Consider the following 16,109-nt stretch of genomic DNA (forward strand, 5'->3'; position numbering starts at 1 on the left):
GGTCAGGTGAGATACTGGTACTGTCGATCTACCGCTTTACTCATTTTTCGGTCAGTTGATCACTTTCCGGGCAGCACTCTCTTACACTGCGGTTCATTACATTCACTCTCTTACACTGCGGAAGCACGAACGACAACTCTGCTAGGAGAATGTTAGGATATTCTACCGGTAAACACACTTTGGGGTCAGTTGATCTACCGGTATACACACACTCTGCGGTCAGTTGATCTTCCGGAATACCCATTTTGCGGTCAGTTTACCTACCGCCACTCACACTTTGCGGTCAGTTTACCTACCGGCTCTCACGCTATGCGGTCTTTTAAGATCCCTGTACTCACACTTTTAAGTAAGTTAACGTACTGGTTCTCACACTTTGCAGTCAGTTTACGTACCGGTACTCACAATTTTCGGTCAGCTAATCTACCGGTATACACACTTTTCGTACAGTTGATCTACCGGTTTACACTCTTTGCGGTCACTTGATCTACCGGTACAAACACTTTGCGGTCAGTTGATCTACCGGAATGCACATTTTGCGGTGAGTTTACCTACCGCCACTCACTCTTTGTGGTCAGTTAACCTACCGTTTCTGACGCTTTGTGGCCAGTTAAAATCCCGGTACTCATACTTTGAATTCAGTTGATCTACCAGTAATTGGGTTCGCAATGTATAAGTTTACATGTACATGGAGTTGTACGCATCCAGCTCAAGACGCATGTTTGTTGAATACGTTCCCTAGGTCGCCTGTCATTTGTGTGCAGACATGGACGACATCAACGACGTCAAGATCGTCGCCTGTGAGAACTCCAAATACATCAAACCATTGCGTCTGCAGTACACACAGGTAAGACTGTCACGACGTTGACTGTACTTAATATTTCAAACTAAACATAATTATACTAGTGTTTACCCCATGTTGACTATATATTCCTTCGGTTTCATGTTATTGTATTTCATATACATGTGACTAGACCTACAGTTTGAACCATTGGTAACTTATTTAAGGTAGCGCACCCCTAATGATTTCCCGCGATTTCTTCGAATGTTGAAGAGCCTAATATTAGGTGCCGTAGCCTAGTGGTTAAGGCGATAGACTAGAAATCTTTTGGGATATTCACGCGCAGGTTCGAATCCTGCCGACGACGTATACTTTTTTGCGACGCGTTTTATTTCTTTTCTAACGTAATTTGATTTTATATGGCATATAAGCTATGTTTATTGTTAAATATGTTGCAATTTTTATGTGCATTCTTCAATTTTTAAAATTAAAACAACGTTATGGCTAAATTGGGTGATTTACTGCTGAAAATACGAACCATGCATGTTGCATTGTTATTTTTATTTAAAAAACTAAACGGTAAATCTGTCTATTTCTTGGTATTTTTGCTGTATAAAGTGTATCTATAAAAACTAAGTTCAAAATATAACTTAAATGATACTATTTTGAATTTTTGACACTTTGTTTTTAACCAACCCAATTTCTACTTGCCTGAAACCACTTACATTTCATGGCGCTCTTCCATAGATAACAAGTTATAAAAAATAAATGTCTGTACATGAAAACTTTTTTCATCTTGTTTAAACTTTAAACACCTTTACTGCATCTGTACACACCAACTGAATGCCTATATTTGGAAATCTGGATGAATTATGGAACTTTCATATGTATACCCCATGGGTGCACATAAACTGGACAAAAGCCGAGTGTGGGGTGGTTTTGAAAAAATCAGTATATTTTTTTAAAAAGCATGGAAAGACTACCTAAAAATTTGCATGTAGTTCGGTGAAATGATGCTGATTAAGAAAATAATAGATTAGATTATATTTGGATAGGTGCCCATTACGGTTGCGCTACCTTAACTATGGGAATACTCTTTTTTTGTCATGAAGATGAAAATATTATGGTTGTGGTTGTTGTGTTTGTGTTGGTGGTCGTGTTGATTGCAGCGGTAGTTGTGTTAAATCAAAATTTACATTAAATTGTCGAATGGTCATTGTAAATTAAATATGAGCAGTTCCTTATGTACACACAACACGTCAAAGTATGGCACCTAGCGAACATGTGTCACTGCTCTTTCGCGCCCATGGCAGCTTATTATTTAGTGAATAATACATTTCACAAATGATTGCTGTGATTTCGTGTTTGTTTTTTTCAATTCGTATTTACATGCAACAGTTATAACTGCGATAATGACGTATTGTAATGGCGGATGTGCTCTGATTTGGTTCATCTATGACGTCACAGTGTCGTATAAACAAAGGAGATTAAGGGAGACCGTCGAATAAGTCATCCAAATATTTTCATAATAAAAAAGACAAATTATGTATGTTAATAGTGTAAAATTAATAACCTTTTGGATCTTCTTAAAATTTGACCTTTAACGTCATACGTTATTCGTTTCACAGAATGGCAAGAAGAAAATCTGGGATGCGATGAAAGTGCATGACAGGTAAATGCATTTAATAATCATAATTGTTAATTATAAATTTTATGTCTTTAATGATGCATACGCCTTTTATTTCAACTGTTTACGCTGATTACTGACAACTTTATGTTCAGTATAAACTATAAAAGGCACCTTAAACTCATTCAGGACTAACACAAATAAAGGCACATTAAATTGTAAGATTTGAACTGATTTCAATTATAGATTTATTTCGAAAGTTTATGTCTTCAGAATGTGCTTTAGTGTACATCTCGAACTTTCAACCGATTATGCAACGAACAAATATTTTACATGATGGATTCCTTATTATAATTAACCACGCTTACATAAGCCTGATATATAAATGTTTTCGTTTTCAGCGTGGTGGTGGTCGTCTACAACTCCTCACGGGACGTGTTGGTGCTCGTCAGACAGTTCAGACCCGGTGAGTCGCGAGGGGTGGGTCGTATAATACATTTAAAATTATGCCACTCTCGGCAGATAGTGACTTCCTTTTAACAAAATAATACCATAAAAGCGGATAGTGTCGTTCCTGATAAGCCTGTGCGGACTGTCCTGTTTATTACTTAACCTGACACACCAATTGTGAGATATTTACTGTAGGTGCAATATATCCAGCTTGCTTCTTTTTACAAATATACTATTTTACGGGTAGGGCGGAGTACCGAAAGGGAAGAAACCGCGACTGTCCTGCTGTCGAGTGACATTAAGATTAACTTAATTGATACCTCATAACATGGATTCGAACCCGATATTGTTGTTCGTAAGAAATGTGTCGTGGAAAAAGCAAGATACAGGAATCGATAGGCAACCCTGGGTCTTTAAGTGCCCGATATGAATCCCCTTTATATTGGTCGCGTGCGATAAGACTATACGAATTGTATGTGTCCCATTCAGTGTGATTTACCGGATCGACTACAGATCGACGAACGATTAGTTTAGTCTATATTTGTTTTTTGTTGTTGTTTTTTGCAGCCATTTATATCAACTCTGTGGAAATCTCCCGTCTAGAAGACGGGTCGCAGTATGTGGATATCGGGAAATACCCGGGCCACCTGGGTCTGACGTATGAGTTCTGTGCGGGAATTATAGACAAGGACAAACCGATTCTGGACATAGCGCGCGAAGAGCTGCTCGAGGAATGCGGGTATGCGGTACCACCCGAATGTATCCGAAGGATTACCGGCTTCCGGTGAGAGAATAATCGTTCTGGTTTTTGGAATATTCAGAGGTTATTACAGAAAAAATGCTCAGGGTTGTTTGCTTATTTCCCCTACCGGTTTCGCCGGAGGGGACTTATGGTTTGCGCTCTGTCTGTCTGTCTGTCTGTCTGTCTGTCTGTCTGTCTGTCTGTCTGTCTGTCTGTCTGTCTGTCTGTCTGTCTGTCTGTCTGTCTGTCTGTCTGTCTGTCTGTCTGTCTGTCTGTCTGTCTGTCTGTCTGTCTGTCTGTCTGTCTGTCTGTCTGTCTGTCTGTCTGTCTGTCTGTCTGTCTGTCTGTCTGTCTGTCTGTCTGTCTGTCTGTCTGTCTGTCTGTCTGTCTGTCTGTCTGTCTGTCTGTCTGTCTGTCTGTCTGTCTGTCACACTTTTCTGGATCCTGCGATAACTTTAAAAGTTCTTAATATTTTTTCATGAAACTTGAAACATGGATAGATGGTAGTATGGTCATTATGCACGTCATTTCATTTTGTTCCTACGTCAAAACTTCTAGTTGCTAGGACAACAAATAGACTAGAAATACTGCTGAAAATGGTGGTATTCTGGATCCTGCGATAACTTTAAAAGTTCTTAATATTTGTTCATTAAACTTGAAACATGGATAGATGGCAATATGGACATTATGAACGTCATTTCATTTTGTTCCTACGTCAAAATTTCCTGTTGCTATGGCAACAAATTAAAAAAATCTGACAATGGTGGAATTTCTGACAATGGTGGGGCCGGTAGGGGACTAAATTGCTTGGCAATAGTCTTGTTAATATTTACTTTCAAATTTATCGATTTAGATTAGGAATAATAGTTATCTAAATTATGTGCAAGTTCTATAAATAAGAAATTATATTAGGATCATTACCGATGGTAAAACGTAACTTTAAGACAATATGTATTGATGAATATAACAAAAAGTGATATTTGTTAATTTTTAATCATTTAAATCTTAATTTATAGTTGAGTATATTTTTGCTTAATAATATTTTTAATATTCCACTGTATAGAGTATCCGACGCGTAGATATACAACACAAGAACGAGGTCCAACCGACTTATATTGATTTCCGACTTTTTCTATTTTAAATTTACAGAATAAAACACACTCGACTTCCGAATTCTCTTTCCCAAACTTACAGAATAGCACGGACTTGATTTCCGACTTGTCTGTTCTTCAATTAAAGAATGACACACACCAGATTTACGACATTTCTATAAGGAACACTCCGTTTCGCATTAGTTTTAATACTACTAAGGTTTGTGTAATGACTTCCGACAGACACAGAACACAATAAACGCTGAAAACTACTTTTAAACACCGCACAAGTATTGGCGAACTTGGGTACAGCAAAGCAAAATGAAATTATTATTTTAAGAGATTCTTTTTTATCAGCTCATTCATACACTACTCAAAAGTTGTGTCGAACCCAAAAGAGCATAGCAAAATATAAATATCATTTAAATGGACGATTTTTTTTATCAAGTCATGTTCGAAACAAAACATGTTCTACTTACCGTTATTTATTTATCAAAAACAGCTTAGTCGTTTTTATACCTGGGTATAAAACAACTCCTGCCAACAAATCTGTAAGCCAATTAACAACGCTTAATCAAAAATTATTGCTTAACCTATGAGTAACGTCCCTTTGTTAATTGCAGAACCGGAGTCGGAACAGCGGGTGCCCGACAAGAAATGTTCTACGCCGAAGTTACCGACGAAATGAAGGTTGCCGCCGGCGGTGGTATCGCCGATGAAGGGGAAATGATCGATGTCGTAGAGATACCGGCTGCCGACGCACTAAAGTTTGCTTACGATGAGACCATCAATAAGCCCGTCGGCGTTTTATATGGATTGACTTGGTTTATGACCAGTGTTTATCAGAAGCCTGTATAGCGGTGAACCGTTGTTTATCGCTACATACTGGTTATGTTTGTGTTTACATACTCGTGTACTTATTTATATATCAAACATTTTCAAATGTGTTAATATTCGTTCGTGTTATTTACAGCCTTGTTTGTTTGTCTTTCTGCTTCTAAAAGTGATAAGTTAATATTAACGTACCGGTAGTCTATCAAGACTTAATAGCAAATCATGTTTAACGCATCATTTAGCATTTTCTGGTACTGTCCGTTTTATTATAGGCATTGTCATGTGATAATTATATGAATGAATTAGACCTGATAAATATACATGGAAACTGTCGAGTAATCTCCTAAACAATATCTTGGTCAGAGCGGTAACTTTCATTAATGAACGAGCTTAAAGAATGAATGAACTTTAAAGTTTTTCAATTACCTGTCACACACTATCGCCTATATGAGATATGATATTGCCTAAAAATGACAACACTTGCTGGCAAATAATCTCGCTCATTGATAACTTCTTGTAATCGCTATTTATAGACAGTTAACACACACAATAAGATATCTCAAGTTATTTGGTAACATTATGGGAATGGTAAGGGAAAGACGAATTGCATCAGACCTTTTTCTGTAAGTTATCCCAGTCCAGAATGTCTGACCCATTCCTAATTACAGAATAGTTCAGTTGAACAATACATGCTTATCTACAGCAATGCTGTTTATGTGTACACGCTGGGTATGCGGATACTTTGATAACAGATGGCACTTCAATACCAGATAACAACAAAAGCCACGCGCGAGAGGTAACTTCATCAGTTTTTTTTAAAAGTAATATCATAAAGATTAGTTTTTAGACAAGGCGCATGGTCGAGTTTATAAATGGTGTATCCTTTTCTATTGCAAAGAAAAACATCACAAAAGAATGGTAGATTTTCCCCAAAAAATAGACAATTCGGTCGGAAAACAGCATAAACTGGATGAACAGTAAACATTTCTACAAAATAAAACTACTTAGAAATATTGCAAGAAATTATTTGATATTCCAGCATGTGGAGTAATCACTGTGCTTCAAATACTGAAATTTTGATAGTATTCAATGAAATATATACGAAGATAGAGCATGTTTTAATAGGTGGTATTCATGAAGTTGCGGATACTTTGATTCCCGATATAGGGCACTTCGGATAACAGAGACTTTCAACAAATTGGGCACTTTGATAACCGAGTTTTCTCTTCTACCTGAAATGCATTTATGTATATTATGGCTATTTTTACCAAACATTTTGAAGTACGAATCAATATGCATTGTCAAGCCCGACATTGGGAATCTATGCATAACGTTATTACATACACATGTAAAATATAACCAATGGCGTTGTTCGTTTTCAAAAATCTTATCACTATTAATTTATATAATTAATATTATAAGTGCAAATTTTAAATAAGATTCAAATGCTTATTTCTGAAGTAATATATTTAAAGTGACGACCGAAAATAATTGTCTAAATAATAAACTTGTTTTTAAGTGGTAAATTGAGATAAAGAGAATTGAAAATACAACGGGTCAGGTATATCAACACGACTGTGTTCAATTAAACTTATAGCAGGACTCTAGATAAGGTGAGCAAGGGTTCTTAAAGCGGCCAATACACCTCATAAAATCCTTTGTCATTGGTGCTCATTAGAATCGCATCATGAAGACGATACTAATGCGTAGCCACACAATTTCAAAGAGATTGGAAAACTCCCTTTATATTGAGCTTTACTTATAGGAAGCACTTCCATTTATACTTCCCTTTCCCTTTTATTATCCTATCCCAAAGGGATAAGATCATGTTTCGGTAATTCGTTTTAAATTTACGTCAGTACATATATATTTTTTATTTTCGGCTTACTATAGCAGTATTCCACAGCGAATTCTGCATTTCTGATTCACTAAATAGAATGTGTTATATCTGGTAAAAAGTGTCGAGTTATCTGGAATCGAAGTGCCATTGTCTTTGAGATGATCGGTAATAGAAGTGTCCATGAAAATTTGGCGTCCGACTCTTAAAACATTTGAATTTCCTCAAATACGTTATTCAACTAAAATGTAACATGTTGTAACATGAATGGACATATTGATCTTTTATTTCGATTAGTTGGCACGTTCTTGATTTAATTCCAAGTATGTTTATTTTGTTGAAATACGTACTGATCATCGAATTCATGACGATTATCGATGAAATTTTATTTCATTTTTGTATAATCCACTTTTTTTCACGACTTTGTTGCTCCGCAATACGAAGTACTATACCATTAATCGACCAAACAATGTTACGTGTCTGAAAACCAAATGAACAAACCATAAATGCAAAAAAAGCTGAAGAACTCAACTCTCGCGCGTGGCTTTTGTTGTTATCTGGTATCGAAGTGCCATCTGTTATTAAAGTATCCGCATACCCGGCGTGGTGTATTACAGTCTTAAATAACATTTCATTATGAACATGTGTTGGTGGAATGGGAAAAAATGTACTTAATGACATTTAGATTTACTTTATACTCGATGGTAACTGTCACAGTAGGTCACCCAGTGCAATAGATGGACAACTCTGTCTATGGTTTAATCGATTCTATTTTCCTAATTTGGTGAATTATCTAACTCATAAATGTACATGTCCTCCGTTAAAATTTACACTTCGTTTGGTAATCATGAAATCGTCATAGTATATTTACCCAGATATAGACAGACCTGTCTATATCAATACAGCTGAGTGTGATTACACGTTTAAAGCGACGTGTGCCCACATTTCGCGTATTTTAAAGTACAAATGAAAAATACAAAAACTGAAAGAAACCAAAAATGTATATAGAAACAACAGACAAATGAACGATCTGCCGTCCCCGTTTAAATATGTTGACTGCAAACTATCAAATAAATTGCACAAATTAAATACATATTCTATTTGCTTATTTTATCCTTTTATTTATCTTATGGCCCTGCTCTGGAATGCTTGAATTCTGTCACGTAACTGAAGTGTACCTCTTATTTTTTTAACAATATCACACGTTACGGATTAGGTGTATTAGACCTCATCTGATTTTCGAATTATAAGACACAACCATAATCATCATTTTAGTGCTTACAATAAATTAAAAGTATACTTCTCGAACGTGATTTTTATAATCTAGCCATGGAAACTAGTATAGAACACCTCCAGCATACTCGTTATTTCAGTAACACGGTCGGTATATCGTTCACGTCCCACAGGCAATACATAAAACCTAGCTTAGATAAATATGGGTGGCGCTCTGTGAAAAAGGGGCTTAATGCATGTGCGTAAAGTGTCGTCCCAGATTAGCCTGTGCTAATCATGGACGACACTTTCCGCCTAAACTGGATTTTTACCGAGAAGAGACTTTCTTTAAACGAAAAATACCATAAAAGCGGAAAGTGTCGTCCCTGATTAGCCTGTGTGGACTGTCCACACAGGCTAATCTGTGACAACCCTTTACGCACATGCGTTAAACCCCTTTTCACAGAGCGAGGCACATATTTTAAAGAAACACAGCCACCTCCAGCATTATTTCAATAAGTTGGTCGATCTTACACTTCTCCAGGCAATCTTTTACTATGGCAACAAGAAATATTAGACACCTGCACCAGCAGCATCCGCATCTTATAAATTATTCGTTGGTCTAATACTTCTCACGGGCAATATTCGTATCTAACCATGAAAAATGTATGTCTAAAGCATCATCACTTAAGTGAATTCGTTGGAATTACAATGCTCATAGGCAATCAGTTTTCACATACCGTTTATATTTAAATGTAAGTCAACAGAATAATTATTTAAGTGAATTAGTTGGAATTATAACTCTTATAGGCAATCCTTTAACACTCACCGTTTATATTTAACAGTTGTTTGGAATAGTTTAAATTTCCCCATATGTGAACAGGTCCCTTTAACAAAGGTCGCGTGAACTGATTAGTAAACTTCATTTGTGTCAGATCTTCTATATCAAAATCATATTCATTGCCTATGCATATATCTAGCAAGTATTCGCCAATATGATGCAAATTTTTTTTGCTGATACGAGATTGATTCACGTTTCAATCCACTGCTGAAATCATTTTACGTATTTCGTCAACGCAAATGCCCGGATGTTTGCATTTGCATGCGTATTAAACAAACAGTGATTTGATTTATTTCAGTCTTTTGTTACAGGTAAGTTTGTTTACGACGGTATTTATATTCCAGTAATATTATACTTGATACGTGTATTTATTTTACCATTACGCTTAACGTTGTTCCAATTTGAAACATATAACCGTGCTGGTAATCTTATTTACATTTTTGTTTTCTTGCTCAATCGATGATGCGTTACGTATTCCACGCATTTTTGTAAATGTTTTCTTTTACGTTACACGTATATTATCACTCATATAAAGCTTTATCGAACAATACAACTGCTCCAAATTGCCCTCAATATTCACGGGCCTTCTTCGTGTAGATGAATCAGCCTAAGAAACAAATGAACTTCTTTCTAGGAAAACTGGGCTTGATGCATGTGTATAATGTCATCCAAGATTAGCCTGTGAAGTCCGCATAGGCTTATCTACGGTGACTCCTCTTTTTTTTAATTGCACTTCTCATTTTTCTATCTCGTGGGAACGACTTACTAACTCGTGGGATTGAGTAAGCCTTGCCGGGGGGACGACTTACTTAGTCAATTGTTTATTGCACCCCTTCTTTATTTACTGCATCGCTACCTTTTCATCGCACTCCTCTTTTATTTAGATGAGCACTCTTCTTTTATTTAGTTTTGCACTCATCTTTTTTTCTATCTCGTTCCCTCGACTTACTAAGTAGTTCTCACGACATAGCTTACTCGTTTCCAAGAGTTAGTAAGTCGTTTCCTCGAGTTAGCTAAATGATCTCCTCTTTTGTTTAATACACCTTCCTTTATTTACTGCGCCGCTCTTTTAGCTCATCTACTTTTTGAAAAAACTTTTTGAAAAAATAGCTGTGTCATCACCTGGTCGTCGGCGCTGCGTCGGCGTCCGGTTAAGTTTTGTGTTTAGGTCCACTGTTCTCATAAAGTATCAAAGCTATTGCATGCAAACTTGGTACACTTACTGACTATCATAAGATAACTCTGGCTGGCATTTTGACAGAATTATGTGCCCTTTTTATACTTAGAAAATTTTGTTAAGTTTATGTTTAGGTCCACTTTTCTCATAAAGTAACAAAGCTATTGCATTCAAACTTGGTACACTTACTCACTATCATTAGGGGACTGGGCAAGCAAAGTTAGATAACTCTGGCTGGCATTTTTACAGAATTATGTGCCCTTTTTATACTTAGAAAATTGAAAATTTTGTTTACTTTTGTGTTTCGGTACACTTTTTTTCCTAAGTATCATAGCTTTTGCTTTCATTCTTGCAACACTTACTATCTATCATAAGGGGACTGTGCAGACAAAGTAATGTAACTCTGACTGGCATTTTGACAGAATTATGGCCCCTTTATACTCAGAAAATTTAAAGTTTTGTGTTGTAGTCCATTGTATTCCTAAAGTATCATAGCTATTGCGTTCAGACTTGGGACATCCACTAACTATCATAAGAGGACTGTTTAGGACAAGTTGCATAACTCTGGTTGGCATTTTGACGGAATTATGGCCCTTTTTTGGCATAGTAACTTTTAATATTTGGTTAAACTTTGTTTTTAGATCCGCTTTACTTCTAAAGTATCAAGGCTATTGCTTTTAAACTTCAAATACTTTCATACTATAATGAGGGGACAGTACCTTACAAGTATAATTTGACCTTGACCTTTGAATAACCTTGACTCTCAAGGTCAAATTATCCAATTTTGCTAAATTGCCAAAACTTCTTTATTTATGATCAGATTTGATTCATACGTTGACATAACAACACTTACCTGACATACCACAATAGAATGCACCCAAACCATCCCAACGACCCACCCCAGAATCACCCCCCCCCCCCCCCAAAAAAAAAAAATGATTTTGTGTGCATTTTTCTTATTTTTGAAAGATCATCTAATAAATGACCACACCCTCAAACTATACCCCCCCCCCTCTCAACCCCCACCCCCGACCACTCCCCCGGCCCCCCCCCCCTCCAAATAATTATTTGTTTGAAACATAGTAAAAAAACACAAATATTAATTTTTATTATTTTATTTTTTGAAAGACCGTCCAACCATCCCTTCCAAGAATCCCCCCCCCCCAAAAAAAAAAAATAAAAAAAATTTCTTCTTTTTTTTCTTCTTATTTTTGGAAGATAATGTAATAAATGACCACACCTCCACACTATATACCCCTCTGCACCCCCACCCTCCCTCCTTTTTGATTGAAGTATGAGATAGGTCCCTTCACCTTTAAAAAGAAAAATAGATGAGCGGTATGCACCCGCTATGCGGTGCTCTTGTTTTCATTGCACTCCTCTTTTAGTGAGTTTTACACTCCTCTTTTATTTAGTTTTGCACTCCTCTTTTATTTAGTTTTGCTCTCCTCTTTTATTTAGTTTTGCACTCCTGTTTTATTTAGTTTTCACTCCTGTTTTATTTAGTTTTGCACCCCTATTTTATTTAGTTTTGCACTCCTTTTTTATTTAGTTTTGCACTCCTCTTTTATTTAGTTTTGCACTCCTCTTTTATGATACCCATTGGTAATGGGGGCTATATAGGAGTCACTTTGTCGGTCGGTCTGTCGGTTTGTCCCGAAAATTTCATCCGATCTTGACCAAGGCCTTTTATCTAGATGCTAGGCATAAATGGGTAAAATACATAATACACTTTATTGTTAGTCATAGAATTATAACCTACCTCCAAACATTGACTGATATACCAACTTTCTGTGAGGTGATATAAACAAATACACCAGACAGTTTTATAACATACAGATAAAAATGTTCATGTAGTTGTATAATAAAAAAATGTGTTTCCCCTTATTAAGATTACAACAATCACGCGCATCATGGCGAGATTTTATTGGAAAAAATGACGAACTTTCATCATGTTGACGATATATTATTTGTAAGCGAACTATTTCTAGACAAAAGAGCGGTGATTGTTGAAAATGATGGATGCGGAGGAAGAATCACAGCCGCTGTTGTCCGCGTCCTATTCCTATCAGAAATCATATCGGTAAGCATATACAACTTTTTGTAAGCTTCTTCGATTGAATTAGAATCTAATACGCTGTTGTTTTTACAGGAGTTGATATAATTCTTTACCTTTGTCATATTAGGATGTTTCTTTAGTAAGGACTCATTTTTAATCCCCGTCCGAGGGGGGGGGGGGGGGGGGGGGATTATACAAATGCTCTTTGTGCACACAACCCTCAGTATGTCTCTAACACTCGTGTGTCCGCCCCATATCTCTAACACTCGTGTGTCCGCCCCATATCTCTAATACCCTTTTACGGATTTAAAAGGAACTTGCCTTAAATGTTAAGGGCATTGATACGATTTGTAGACGGCGTAAATGACTAATGTCGATTAGTCACTTAACCCAGCTCAAGATCAAAGTAATACTTTAAAAGTAAACGTTTGAGCTTCCATTTTTGCGTCGGCTCACTATCTCCACTATCCTTTGAAGTGGTTTCACAAAACTTCGTTACAATTTTAAAGGAATTTAGACGATGTGCAGAAGGAATGAGTCAAGGTCGATGCCATACTTGTATGTCGATTATTTAGTCTTCAGTGTTTGTATGGAATTCTTACATTATATACAAGTTGAAATATTTTGATGAACAATTAATGTGGTCTCGGGAGGGTAGAACATATCTGTCTCCTTGACTGCCTTGTTTCTATGTTTACATTGTTGTGATAGTCGCTGTTATGGCATATTTGTAGATGGTTTAAATAACATTGCACATTGAAAAGTAACACAAATATTTGGAGATTATCCTGACAACCGACTTGGGCCGCGATCGTAATTTGTTTAATATTTTCAGATGATTATATTGATTTATTCAACAATTTTAACGAGATGTTTAAAGGCGGGGTGTGGGTCATATATATGTGTTCTTTCTGGTGGACAAGGTTGTAAATTTGTCGTACCATTCTTCTCTGGGCTTGAACGACTGAAGAAAATCGGAATGTTATTATTAATGATTAAAGCGCCTAACATTTCCTCACGACGGTCAATTCAATCTATGTACTGAACACTAACACGAAACTAGTTTGAGTTTTAAAATCCATGCGACAGAATTAATTTTGTGTACGCTTACATTTAGTTATTTGTACTTAATTCTGTATGAATTAATATAATGATATTTTTTTGAATCCCACTTAAAATTCTTTTAAATTTATTTTAGGGACCTTTTCACAGATTGTGGCGTGTATTAAAGTTTGTCATTAAATGCTTCATATTGATAAATGTAAACATTGGATCTATAAAGCTCCAGTACAAAAAAAAACAAGAATAAAATTATAAAGAAAGAAAAAAAAGACCCTCGCTCGGCTCAAACCATGCACTTGCCCCTGGAGTAAAAGTCTATCGCTTAGACCACTCGGCCGTCCGCATCCATACTCATTCAATTAGTGATGTAATTTATACTTTATATAAGCAATCCTCGTATTATCGCTATAATATATAACGACAACAACAGAACTCTCCAAATTATTTAATTGTTTCGCGTTGCAACGCTTGATAATTTTCAGGTTTGTAAACGTCAAACGATGCATATAATGGATATTTTAGAGCATGGTAAATGTTCAGTATTACTGTTTCCTAAAAAATATCATAACTTCAACGCAAAATATTGTGATCTGAAACATTTTTTTTTTATTTGTCAATCTACCAAAACTTGAAAAAGCCCATTTAGTTCGATGCTGACTATTTGTGCCTTGTTCTGAGAAAACTGGGCTTAATTCATGTGCGTAAAGTGTCGTCCCAGATTAGCCTGTGCAATCCGCACAGGCTAATCAGGGACGACACTTTCCGCCTAAACTTGATTTTCGGTAAGGAGGGACTTCCTTGAAACTAAAAATACCATTAAAGCGGAAAGTGTCGTCCCTGATTAGCCTGTGCGGACTGCACAGGCGAATATGGGACGACACTTTACGCACATGAATTAAGCCCAGTTTTCTCAGAACAAGACACATTTAAATATATACTTTTTCCCAATGCTCATGTCAAGACCATTCATCCCAGATTTTAAACCATGCACTTTTCGAGCGCACTTAGGTATCTGTATCGTAAACCGATACTTCAACTTACGCAACATTGAGACATCGGATAACTGGCCAAAAATAGTGATGTGCAACTGTCTTACTATCAGGTTTATTAAGGCTAACAATCATGACATGTTTAAGGCTACGCCGCAAAGTTTTTTATGGCCCACCTAAAATTTTGTTTTTATGGTAATAACTTATAGCTTTTTTTCGAAATAATTTTCTTTTTTTTTTCAATAGTCTACAATATCGACGACTTGATACAAATGTGCACTGTTTAATAACTTCAACTTTGTGAAGGCATGCACATAATGTTAATAACAGCTTCATTATGTTCATATTAACTCTGCATTCTTATTTGATTATGCGCCAATGTGATCCGTTTTTAGCTCGGCTGTTTTCGGAAACCCGAGGTATTGTCATAGCCAGCTCGTCGTGTCGTGTCGTGTCGTGTCCGTCGTCGTGTCGTCCGCGTCGTGCTAAAACCTTAACATTTTGTCATGGTTTTGAACATTGGCTATAAAATCAAAGTGCTTCCTTCTACAACTTTGAAACTTCATGAGTAGCTGCACCTTGATGAGTTCTACACGCCACACCCATATTTGGGTCACTAGGTCAAAGGTCAAGGTCACTGTGACCTCTAAAAAAAAGTCTGACAAAGTTTCATTTCTTCAATAATGCACCCGCAGCCGAGCATGGCACCTGTTATGCGGTGCTCTTGTTTTTCACGTCCTAATAAACCCACTGCATATGCAAAAGAAGACTTTAGGTATTTAAGTACTAATTTTTAATAAATAAGTTTCCAAAATGACGCAATTTATTTGTGCGAATATTGACGCCTTATATTCGTCAATACCGACCTTGCGTTTGAACGGTTAGAAAAATGTCGGCTCAGTGTTGGGGCTTTATATTACAAACGCACGATTGCACTTTACTGAAAAATACTTATTTGTTTAAAAGGATCGTGGTACCTATAGAAAACTCTCACGAATGAGCGGGCTCTCCATTTTATCCCATTAAAAATGGTGACATATATAAAAAGACATCATTAAAAATGTTAACAGGGTCGCTCTTTATTCTCCCAATACAGATCTTAAAAAGTAACGTGGTATAGTCATCGTGTTAAACTAACCTTAGGATAAGGTTTTGTGAGATAATATGTAAAGTTCGTCGAGGTCCATTAAAACGTTCGGGAAAACGTTCGCTTGAGAAACAATAAATTTTGTTGTTGGTAATGAGTCATAGTTGAAGAGTCATTTCTAAAGATAGAATTGAAGAACAATGCGATTCGCTTGTGATCTTATATGTCAATGATTCACGAAGGACACACACGTTCAAACACTTAAATTGCGCATGCCACTGAATCACCAGTTTAAGGGATGTGGCTATATTTCTTGCTAGATA

At 36.4% G+C, this 16,109-nt stretch overlaps 2 protein-coding genes and 1 long non-coding RNA gene across 5 annotated transcripts in view; 2 read left to right on the forward strand and 1 right to left on the reverse strand.

Moving 5' to 3' along the window:
- Window positions 1-5,855, forward strand: part of LOC127874692 (uridine diphosphate glucose pyrophosphatase NUDT14-like) — a 13,700-nt gene extending 7,845 nt beyond the window's left edge. For both annotated transcript variants that reach the window (XM_052419203.1, XM_052419204.1), the window contains exons 2-6: window positions 740-844; window positions 2,407-2,450; window positions 2,807-2,871; window positions 3,423-3,639; window positions 5,312-5,855. In XM_052419203.1, the coding sequence (XP_052275163.1) occupies window positions 764-844; window positions 2,407-2,450; window positions 2,807-2,871; window positions 3,423-3,639; window positions 5,312-5,546 (642 nt within the window). In that variant the 5' untranslated portion in view covers window positions 740-763 and the 3' untranslated portion in view covers window positions 5,547-5,855. The remainder of the gene's footprint in view (window positions 1-739; window positions 845-2,406; window positions 2,451-2,806; window positions 2,872-3,422; window positions 3,640-5,311) is intronic.
- Window positions 1-16,109, reverse strand: part of LOC127874693 (uncharacterized) — a 228,251-nt gene that overhangs the window by 72,402 nt on the left and 139,740 nt on the right. The window lies entirely within an intron of this gene.
- LOC127874685 (ATP-dependent translocase ABCB1-like) overlaps window positions 9,515-16,109 on the forward strand; it is an 82,269-nt gene continuing 75,674 nt past the window's right edge. The window contains exons 1-2 of one of the 2 annotated variants that reach the window (XM_052419183.1): window positions 9,515-9,723; window positions 12,581-12,672. In XM_052419183.1, coding sequence (XP_052275143.1) covers window positions 12,605-12,672 — 68 coding nt within the window. In that variant the 5' untranslated portion in view covers window positions 9,515-9,723; window positions 12,581-12,604. The remainder of the gene's footprint in view (window positions 9,724-12,580; window positions 12,673-16,109) is intronic. The other variant, XM_052419182.1, reaches the window with a different exon arrangement.

This window comes from Dreissena polymorpha, chromosome 3 (genome assembly GCF_020536995.1).
Source record: "Dreissena polymorpha isolate Duluth1 chromosome 3, UMN_Dpol_1.0, whole genome shotgun sequence".
In the NCBI taxonomy this organism is placed as follows: domain Eukaryota; kingdom Metazoa; phylum Mollusca; class Bivalvia; order Myida; family Dreissenidae; genus Dreissena; species Dreissena polymorpha.